This window comes from Emydura macquarii, unplaced genomic scaffold (genome assembly GCF_026122565.2).
Source record: "Emydura macquarii macquarii isolate MOO-44397 ecotype Brisbane River unplaced genomic scaffold, CSIRO-AGI_Emac_v2 contig_1790, whole genome shotgun sequence".
Taxonomy (NCBI): domain Eukaryota; kingdom Metazoa; phylum Chordata; order Testudines; family Chelidae; genus Emydura; species Emydura macquarii.
This window is the reverse complement of record NW_027131927.1, coordinates 5,212,180-5,223,155: the sequence shown is the minus strand read 5'-3', so window position 1 is coordinate 5,223,155 and position 10,976 is coordinate 5,212,180. Positions and strand designations below refer to the sequence as shown.

General features: G+C 51.4%; 1 protein-coding gene across 2 annotated transcripts in view; it reads right to left on the bottom strand.

Moving 5' to 3' along the window:
• Nucleotides 1-1,036: 1,036 nt before the first annotated feature.
• DLL3 (delta like canonical Notch ligand 3) overlaps nucleotides 1,037-10,976 on the bottom strand; it is a 235,760-nt gene continuing 225,820 nt past the window's right edge. Inside the window, exon 10 of one of the 2 annotated variants that reach the window (XM_067557309.1) lies at nucleotides 1,037-1,305. In XM_067557309.1, the coding sequence (XP_067413410.1) occupies nucleotides 1,300-1,305 (6 nt within the window). In that variant the 3' untranslated portion in view covers nucleotides 1,037-1,299. The remainder of the gene's footprint in view (nucleotides 1,306-10,976) is intronic. The other variant, XR_010921532.1, reaches the window with a different exon arrangement.

The following is a 10,976-nucleotide window of genomic DNA, read 5'->3' as shown; positions in this document are numbered from 1 at the left end:
TGATGGAGAATCCACCCCCTCCTTGGGTCGGTTGATTAAAGGATTAATCCTCCTCTCTGTTAAAATTATTTCGACCCCCTGAGGGATCACGACCCCCCAGTTTGAGAACTCCTATTGTAGACTGTGCTCAAACCATCTTACTGTGGTGTAAATAAGAACAGAATCTGCCACTCAACCTTCCACCAGCGTTAAAGAAAGTCAAAGTAGATATGTCAGAAAAACAAAGCATCAAACTGATTTTTTTCACTGAGCAAAATAGATATTTTATATATTTCTTTTGAGAGAAAAAGGGGACATACAAAAATTTAAAAGAAAAAAAAACAGGGAAACAGACAGGGATATATGTACACAACACTTCTTATAAATATACAATATATACAATTTAAATATGTATATAGAGTATCTCCAAAAAGCTTTTTCTACATGGCACTTCTTTTGTTTTAAATTAAAACAAATGCAGTTTTCAAATAATAATAATAAAAAAATTATTAAAGCTCTTCCTCCCGTCCTCCGCCCCACCTTTGTAACATTTTTTAAGAGCCGTTCCTATCCCCTCGCGCCATTGGGTCCTGAAAGCAAAAGAATCCATTAGTGGAGCATCCCATCTAACCGCCTCCCTGGCCACCCATCTCTGGAGCATAGAGGGCGTCGATAGCTTTTCACCATGTGGTCTCAGCACGTGGCCCTGCCCCTTGCATGGGGGGAGGGGCTTATCCCCTCCACCGCTCTGATTGGCCATGTGGCAATGGGAGGGGCTTCATTCCTTCAGCTCGACAGGAAAGCCGTCTGAGACAAAACCATAGCATTAAAATAAAATAATAATAATAATAATAATAAAAAAAGCCAGGGCAAAAAAAACAAGAGCCCATGCCTGGCAGCCCCCTGCTGGAAAAGGACCAGCCTTTTCTAATGACTGCTTTACTGTCTTCCCGGTGCCACCCCCCTCCCTCTTCTCTTGAGATTCACCCCCCAACCTCCTGCCTCCCCCCAAAGAGACATCCGCTCCCCCTCAACAGCCACCTTCCCACCTTCCCAACCTTCCTCCGTTCCATCTGGAATCGGGGCTGCCCTTGGTCCCCCGCCCCCCGTGACCCTCCAAACTCACATAGCAGCAAGAATAAATATTAAATATTTTTCTCTTTAGAAAACAAACAGGAGTCTCTATTTATAATCTATAGATTAAAAAATAATAGTACGTCGTCCGCCGCTGCTCCAGGCGTCCGAGGAGGCGTCTCTGTAAACATTCTTTAGCGGGGAAGGGGAGGGCAGAGCCACAGGTCCGAGGCTGGGGGGCCACTTTTACACCTAGAAATGAACAAGAGCAGGGGGCAATTAGGGGAGACAGCAACTGGCTGGGAATCAGTAGGTCCTTGCCCCGCCCCCTCCCGCACCACCCTGGCCAAGGAATCCAGCCAAGCCTTGGGTGTTTGCTGAGCGGTTGGGTCGCTGGTTGCATCCCGTCCAGTTGCCGGGCCGGGTCTTTGGTGGAGATTGCTCCCCCGCTGAACGGCCAGTCACCCTGCTGAGAACATGGGTGCGTAATGCTCTGGCTGCATCCTCTCCAGTCTCTGGACGGGGCCTTTAGGACAACCAAAGAAGCAACTCTCTGATCCCCCACCCCATGTGAATCCTGTCCCAGGATTTACACTGAGCACAATTCAGCACTTCTTTTGATCTCCACCAGCTGGGGACGAAACTTTAGATGAGTGCTCTGGGGGTGGAGCAAAGGCGATAGGTTCAGCACAGAGCTATTTACCTCCCTGCAGAGTCCCACAGCCAGATTTCCCCTTGTGTCATCGTTTACACAAATGCAAACTGGGGGTAAAATGCTCCCACTGGTAGCGAGTGATGGTCTCTGCTCCAGACGTGATGCATTGGCGTAAATGATGAAGCCAGGGGCAGAGTAAAGGAGAATTGGGTCCTTGGCTTACGGCGCTTTGAGCTCTTCGGTGAGTGCCAGGAAAGGTGTGGGGGCAGGGGAGATAGGGTAGAATGGAGGCTGGAAGTCACCCGAAAGGGGCAGGACGTCTCTAACGTGTAACTGACTGGAGAGGTCAAGCCCTGGCCTGGGTGGTGGGGCACATGAGATGCACACAGAGCTGGGAGTGGCCGAGAAATGAAGAAGCACACAGATGTTTTACTGTAGCGTCCCGCCAAGAGCCTGCTGTGCCTGGCGTTGCACACATGTGACCCTGCCCCGAAGAGCTCCCAGGCTAAGCAGACTGGGGGATGAGTCTCCCTGTTTTACAGAGAGAGAGGAAGCGATTTGCCAAGGGTTGCTCCAGGAATCTGTGGAAGAGCTGGGAATAACAACTAGATCTTTCTCCACATTCATTGCACGTGGTTATGCCCTTGGTAAGCACTAGGAGGCGCCCCTCCCACCTGCTCTGGCTGCGAGTAGCACCTGGCACACTGTGACCCTGCTTAGCACATGCCCAGGGACAGCATCTCTGTAGGTGTCTGTACAATGCCTAGCCCAGCGAGTGCCCAGATTGACTGGGACAGTCAGGCACTACCACTGTGTCAGTAATAACAATAGCACTTTTTGTCAGTAGGCCTCAGATAATGACCCCCATTTTACAGATAGGTAAACTGAGGCATCAAGGGTGGGGAGCCACTTGCCCAAGGTCACTGTGACCCTGGGAGCCACTCTAAGCCAAATATACCTCATATCAGTCCTGACAGACTTGTTACCCTATTGCACGGTTGTCACAATATGTCTCTCAAAGGTACCATATGTAAACTGGGCCCGAAAATCATGGTGCGATGTATGTATGGGTTGTGTACCACGAGTTATAGCTGCGTGCTGGAAACACGTTCTCAAAATGCATTCGGGAGGCAGAGCATAAGCCCAGCCTGCCCTAGACAAAGCAATGTGGATTTACATGTCCGGCTCGACCACAGGCAGAGGACAATGAAAGTGCATTTACATGCAAGGTAAACAAAACCATCAAGCTAACAAGCAGTGGGGAAGGCAGCTTAGTGATCACGCTGGGGAACTGAGTCTGCACCCCAAGAAGCCACCCTGCCTCTGGAGGCAGAGACAACAGACTTTGGGTAATATACGGGAAGCAAAAAGACATTTTAATTATCCATCGCTTAGGGGCCAGAGGGGCCGGCAGCCCTTGAACCTGTGAGAGTTGGATCCTCTTGGCCTGAAGGGCAGGATCTGCTGCTAACTTGCTGTAAGTGAGAAACTCCTTTAGGCAAAGACGTCCCTTGCTGGAAGCTGTTTCAGTCACTAGAAAGCATGTGTTGTTTGTACCCAGACCTGTCCCTTTTTCTCCCGCTTCTTAGTATCTCTTCAACCTCTGTTCTTGGCTAACAACGTGTTACTATAAACCACTCAGTGCTGTAATATTAAAGGAAGTGTGAATCCAGCAGGCTGCTGTGTGCACTGTCCCTGTGGAGGCAGCGAACTTCATTTCTGAGTGCCCCAGTGAGCAGGACTGGACACTGCAGACAGACGGCTCCGGGGAGCTCACAAACCGGGGTGCTCTGTCTGTTACCTGCCAGGCCAGGTTGATTGGCTGAGTCTTGGCGAGTCGGCTGATGGAGCAGACAGACTGGCATGGCCAGGACACATGGCCACTTGCTAAGGCAGTGAGATCACACTGGGGCTTATAATTTTGGGTGCCCCGAGCAGAGCGTCATGGCCACGCAGCAAGCCGGTGGCAGAACCCAGGTCTCTAGAGCCCCAGCCCACTAACCACTAGGCCACATTGCCGCTGGATAACCCACTGCCCCCACTTGCACATGCCTCTTGGTGGAACCCCTCCACCACACAGAGAGGGCCTAGCACAGCATGACAGCACCATCCCTCAGGGCAGAGAGAAGAGCCAGGGCATGCAGATAAAAGCTCCTCTGAGGCTGCTGGGCCCCAGCAGGCCCTGTGGTTCCCTTGGTCTCTCTAGCACTCTCAACTGGTGTGGCCTGGTATCACAGAGCAGGGACTCCCTGAATCCTGGCTTGGACCCCGGAGTTTATTGACACTACAGCCGGCGGGTCCGTTACCTCCCCGTGCCACGCTGCCACTGACATGCTGTGGGAATCAGGTACAAGAATGGGTTTCGCTCACGAGATTTCTGAGGTTTCTTTCTTCCAAGGGGGTGGGCCCAATCTTCCTGTTGGCATTTCTGGGTCAAACACCCTGGCTCTGAACCTCATTGGAGGTTCCTTTCTGATGGGACCCAGAGCCCTCAACGCCTGAGAGTTTCTGTCCAGCCTACATCCAACGAGTGGGGCCTAGTCCACTTTGTTAGGCTTCCAAGAACTGTTGGCCCAGATCAGACCCCTGCCTGTCTAAGTAAAGTACTCATAGAATCCTAGAAGATGAGGGTTGGAAGGGACTGCAGGAGGTATCTAGGCCAAACCCCTGCTCAAAGCAGGACCAACCCCAACTAAATCATCCCAGCCAGCGCTTTGTCAAGTTGGGCCTTAAAAACCTCTAAGGATGGAGATTCCACCACCTCCCTAGGTAACCCATTCCAGTGCTTCACCACCCTCCTAGGGAAAAAGTTTTTCCTAATATCCAACCTAGACCTTCCACACTGCAACTTGAGACCATTGCTCCTTGTTCTGTCATCTGCCACCACTGAGAACAGCCTAGCTCCATCCTCCCTGGTACCCCCTTTCAGGTAGTTAAAGGCTGCTATCAAATCCCCCCTCACTCTTCTCTTTTGCAGACTAAACAAACCTAGTTCCCTCAGCCTCTCCTCATAACCCATGTGCTCCAGCCCCCTAATCATTTTTGTTGCCCTCTGCTGGACTCTCTCCAATTTGTCCACATCCTTCCTGTAGTGGACACAATACTCCAAATGCGGCCTCCCCAGTGCCGAAGAGAGAGGGAATAATCACTTCCCTCCATCTGCTGGCAATGCTCCTACCAATGCAGCCCAATATGCCATTAGCCTTCTTGGCAACAAGGGCACAATGCTGACTCATATCCAGATTCTTGTCCACTGTAACCCACAGGTCCTTTTCTGCAGAACTGCTGCCTAGCTCGTCGGTCCCCAGTCTGTAGCTGTGCATGGGATTCTTCAGTCCCAAGTGCAGGACTCTGCACTTGAACCTCATCAGATTTCTCTTGGCCCAATCCTCCAGTTTGTCTAGGTCACTCTGTATCCTATTCCTACCTTCCAGGGTATCTACCACTCCCCCAGCTTAGTGTCATCCACAAACTTGCTGAGGGTGCAATCTACCCCATCCTCCAGATCATTAATGAAGATGTTGAACAAAACCAGCCCCAGGACCAACCCCTGGGGCACTCCGCTTGTGACCGGCTGTCAGCTAGACATCGAGCCGTTGATCACTACCCATTGAGCCTGATGATCTAGCCAGCTCTCTAGCCAACTTATATTCACTTTGCCATCTCTGAGCACCTCACAGCACAGTTACCCTCCTTGGGAAGTGAACTCGCCCACGGTCACACACCACACCCAGAGCAGAGCAGGGAATCGACCCGGTGTCTCCTAAGTCCTGGGCTTACCATAGAGGGCAAAGACTGAGCAGGCCCTGGACTGTGAACTACTCATCCCCTCCGAGAAGCGGTCCTGGCATTGCCTCTGCTGTGCAGATAGGGGCCACTGGCCTCCATGGCCGCTCCACCCGTGCAACGTGCAATAAACAATTCAGCCTGGTGGAAGGAGGCAAAGGAGCTGCAGCCTGGGAAGGGTTAACGGGTACCGGCTGGCTCCTTGGGGCACAGTACTAAAGGAAGGGGAAACTGGGTCTAAGTGGAGGATTCTTGGCAGGTTAAAGCAGGGGAAGGAGCTAGGAATTATCACCCAGAGCTCTTCGTTTGCCCTTCCCTGGCTGGGGATGTTGGTGCAGCAAGACTGACGTGCACATTTGTTAATGTCATCCTTGGCAATGCTCCGACTCTTCCCAAATAACGCCCGCTTTGACTCTGGGGCTGGAAACCGGCTGGGTGTCCACATTCACGTCCTTCCTTTCACTGCACAGATCCATCGATTTTAGGGCCAGAAAGGACCCCTGTGATCGTCTGGTCCAAGCTTCTGCATAGCCCCCGGCCACAGGACTTTCCTGAATTAATTCACACTTCAGGCCCAATAGCTGTGGGTGAATTACAGCAAATTTTTTGGAAAAACATCCATTCTCCAATGAAAAAACGGCCAGGGATGGAGAATCCAGTCTGCCCCTATGACACATGTTCCAATCACCGTCACTGTTACAAAGGTGTGCCTTATTTCGAGCCTGAATTTGTCTCACTTCCACCTATTGGATCTTGCCACGTCCTGGAGTTTGCCATGTGGCTGGATCCCCCAGCTGTTGGTTGAGGGGGTCCCCAGAGGAACCTGGTGAGAGTAGGCAGATGAGGAGGACCATAAGGGAAGTCATTTCTTTAGCCCCATCACTAAAGTGGCTGGCAATGCCAGTGGAAATCAAATGGCACTTCAGCTGTGATGGCAAAACACTGGAGGGTGGAAATCCTCAGTGATTTACAGATTGAAACCAGCACCAGGCTCAGTGTCTCCCTGTGCAAAATTTGCAGCTGCATTTCAGACTCCCACACGTTCTGGGCTGCTCGGATATCTTGGTTACACAGATGGGGGAGGGCTGCCAGGTTCCCATTGGTATCCACATTCTCTCCAGATTTCTACTCCTGGCGTGCAGCCGTGATATCTGAGCACACCTGGCTGCCAGACCACAAAGTTTAGAGCGTTTGGTTTTCGGTTCAGACCCGTCTCTGGTTGAAATGGCTGCTCAGAAGGAAGTCAGACCAGCTGTATTTCACCGGATTTCCAACAGGCGACGCCTTGGCAGAGCGATACCCACCCAAGATGCCTGCACTGTCAACTCAGGGGAGGAGGGAGTTTCAGAAATCAAGGACAACATCTAGCCATTGAATACAGACTTTCTGTGAGTTCAAGATCTAAGCCCAGGGGGTCTCAAGCAGAGCCAAAGACAGATTCCAAGACTACGAACCACTTGGAGATTGTATTTCCAGTTGGGATCACGATTAAAACCCCTCGCTCCATTGCTTGCCTAGCCGTGCCATGGGATGGCTGGGCATGTGCAAGCATCTCCTGCCCAAACAAGGGGAAAAAGTTGAGTTTTGAAAGTCTGGATCCTGGAAACTTTGGCTTGAGAGGAGAGACCAGGTGGTCATGCCCTAGAGAACCACCCACCTTCACGGTCCTAGCTTGAATGCTCCTGGAAACGGTATGGGTGGCATCTAAACAAGGCGAGGCATCTACTGGGTTAAGATGGTGCTGTCTATCAGCACTGCCCGCAACCCAAGACTCAGGACACTTGTCTACTGACCTGCCTCATTTCAGCACAGTGTCACCAGAGCTCCCAACCTCGGGGTGCATCTTCGACTCTGCATCCTTCCTCCTCCCAAAATCCAACACCTGCTTCCCCTGCAATCCAGCCCTCTGGCTCCAGCCCCTGTCCATGCCTTGGTCACCTCTCGCCTTGACTTCTGTGGCCGCCTCTTTTACAACCGCATTGCCTCTTGAGCTCTCCCCTCCAATCCATGCTCACTGGAGATCGCTTTCCCCCCCCCGACTGGACCTCATCTGAGAATCACTTCCACTCTTTCCATCAAATGAACGTCGGAAGGGGCCATTAGTTCACCAGCTCTGACCTCCTGTACAGCCCAGACCAGAGAATTTCACCCTGTTAGCCTGGCATTGAATCCTGTATTGGACTAACGCCTCTCTTACAATAAAGCATCCAGTCTGGATTTAAAGACATCAAAGAGACGAAGAATCCACCATTTCCCTTGGGAGTTCATTCCACTGATTCATCACTTGCACTGTTAAAAAAATTGCCCCTTATTTCTACTTGGAATTTGTCTGGCTTTGACTTCCAGGAATTGGTTCCTGTTCTCCGCTACGTAAAAGACCCGTTTGGTGCCTGATATTTTCTCCCCATGAAGATATTTACACATTGTATTCAAGTCACCTCTCCATCTTCTTTTTGATAAGCTACACAGACTGAGCTCTCTAAGGCCTGGTCTATGCCGCAGAGTTGGGTTGAAAAAGTGATTTAATTGCTGTACGTCGACATAACTTAGGTTGACTTAATTTTGTAGGGTGGATTTGCCCAAAATCTCTGATTGCAAGACATTTTCTCCAGCCTCGAAGTCATTTTTGAAGCTCTTCTTTGGATCCTTGACAATTTTTCAGCACCCCTTTTAAAATGTCAACCCCAAACAGAACTGGAGGCAGTATAATCAGTCTCCCCAGTGCTGTGTAGAGGAGGTGATTTTCCCTCTAGCTCCTACTCACTGCTCCCCCAATTATATATCCAAGGATCACATGAGCCCCTTTTGCCACAACATCGCTCTGGGAGCGCTCGACTTCACGTTGGAATTGCCCCCTCTGATCAGTGGATGTTTACCAAACACCCTTCTTCTCTAAAACAGAAATTCATGAACTTCCCAGAGAGAATGACCACAGGCCACTGTGTGTCTGGGTCTGTACTGCAGCCGCTTGCAAATTCAGGCCCTAAGCTGGATGGGGAAGGTACTCTGAGGAAGGACATTTATGCTCTGTACAGTCACTGCACAACACCCAACACACCCAATGCACTAAGGAGCAATGCTCGCCCTAGGATTCCAGATCTGCAAGTCACAGGTAAACGGCCCACGTTCCACAAGTGGCTTGTTTAGAGTTCTCTTTGATATGTTAATTCAAGCACACCTGGTCGAACCCTTACGACCCACAGTCACCCGGTTAGCAGAAGCATCAATGCAAGTAGCAGAGACCTGGCTTTTGAAATATTGGGGGATCCATATTGAGCATGATAGACTATCGCCATGCACTCTTTGCTTTGGGGACCACCAGATCAGAAACTCACGAGCAGGGCAAAAAAATCCCAGGATCTACATATGGATCATTTGAACCTTCACCTCTTCACCCACGCCCCATTCAATAATTCCTCGCCCTCCCTGCCTCTAGTGTCCTTCAAACCTTTGAAAACTGCTTCAGGGCATAAGGCAACCTCCAACTATAGGATAAAACTTCCCCTCTGGGCAGATTTTTCCAACACTGCTCACCAAGGGTGTCCTGGCACCTTCTTCCGACGCAGCTGAGATTAGCTAGACGGGCCTATGGTCTGATCCGGCAACGTAAGTCCTAGGTTCCTATGTTCTGTCTGCCCTTCAATTACTTTGCTAGGTTGTCCATATTTAACTCTTATTTTCTCCCTCATCGATCCCTGGAGCCCTCCAAACCTCTCTGGATTCCCGTCCACTAGTTCGATGGAAACATTACTTGGGGAAAAAAAAGCAGCTTGCCGCTTGTTTCGCACATCACTTATTTCTGGTTCCAGTTTCCCAGTTTTGTTTGTATGCTGGTGCATGTAGCAGCCTGTGGTTGCTTTACTTAGTTCCATGGAGGGCAAAGGGAGCGGGGGGGCTGGTTTTCCCCACCAAAGGAAAAGGCAAATTTGGATACAGGAATGGTTTCCATTGCAAAAGTAGAAGGTTCTGATTTTTATTTTTTACCTGCAGACATTTTGGAACATGAAAAACTGGCCTGCTGTGCCACCTAACACAATGGACAATGCCTTCCAACGTACTGAGACAGGAGAGTTTGCTTTCACTTTGCAACCAGCTATTCTGCTCTTTACTCTCAACCCCGAGGTGTCTGGAGTCTCTTCCATTCCCAACTTCCTCTACACACCCAGAATCCAAACTCACCCTCCCCTCCCTAGAGTTTGGCTTTATTAAACCAACAACCAGGTCACAAAGTTGAACTCAACCTTCTCCCCAGGCGAAGCTGCCTCCTATGGCTCCTCCCCAGGACTGCTCAGCCCACACCCTTGGTCCTCTGTCCCCAGGAAGGCCCTCCCTCGCCACCAGGGAGAGTAAAAAAGCCACCAGCACCAGCGAGTCAGCAGAACTCACATAACCCTTTCCCAGCAGATCCCAGTTTATGTGTCTGCTGCTGCCTTGGAGTTAATGGTGCCACTCCCCTATCTCACACACTAGAGGCTAGCTTTCAAATCCAGAGGTCCCAGGTTCAGCCCCTCTAGATGGCCCATCCTGGGGTGCTGTCCCATGTGTACAGCACCTACCCCAATGGGGCCCTGCTCTTCAGGAGCTACCGTAATACATGTAATAACAGTGCAAACCCCCACCCACCTGCTAATGAGCAAGCTCAGTCCATCCTCACCAAGTCTAACATGCTCATCTCAGAGAGAGGGCACAGCGCTGCTCTCCAGTGAGTGAACATGTCAGCCCAGGTCTCCCCAAGGCTAGGGTCTGGATGTGAACGGAAACTGGGAGGGGAGACAAATGGAGGCAATGGGAGAGTCCTAAACTGCACGGCTAATTCCCTCCCCCATCCTCTGCTCTGGCATTTGGTTGCTTCCCGCATCTGTCCACTAGCTAGCTGGCCTGCGAGCGGCTCTGGGGAGGGGACTGGTCTCCACATCTGGCCGGTTTGTGTGTGTGGGTGTGGGCTGAATCCCCCACACTTTGCCATTGGGTGATGGACTCCAACACATGGTGCCCGGTCTCATCTCTGCCCTATGCCCTGCTGCTTAGTCCCTACTCCCCCGGGGCACCTGGCTTCCCCATCCAATCTCCAGGACAACTCCCTCATCCGTGGCTGGCTGCTCCAGTCCCAGCAGCATCTCTGGTCGCTGGGGCAGCTCCTCTCCTGTTACGCCGCAGCCATGAGGACTGGCTTTCTCCTCTTTGTCTCCAGCTCCGGGCCTCCAGGCTCTTCTTTGCCAAGAGCTACCTGGGCAGTGCAGGAGCAGCTGGCAACAGAGAGCAGGAACCAGCACCCTGCGGTGCAGCTGGCATTCTGCAACTGCCCTACAAGGTGCAGCCCCATGCCTCCCAACAGTCCCGGCTTCCATCGGGTAGTCCTGACTTGACCCCCAAAGCCCCCTGAACCAGCTGTTTGAGAGGGGGCCCCCAAATCAGGTCGCGTTGAGACCCAGAGCATGGGGGTGCAGGGCCATTCGGGTTTGGCTTGGCTCTGTCTCTGGCG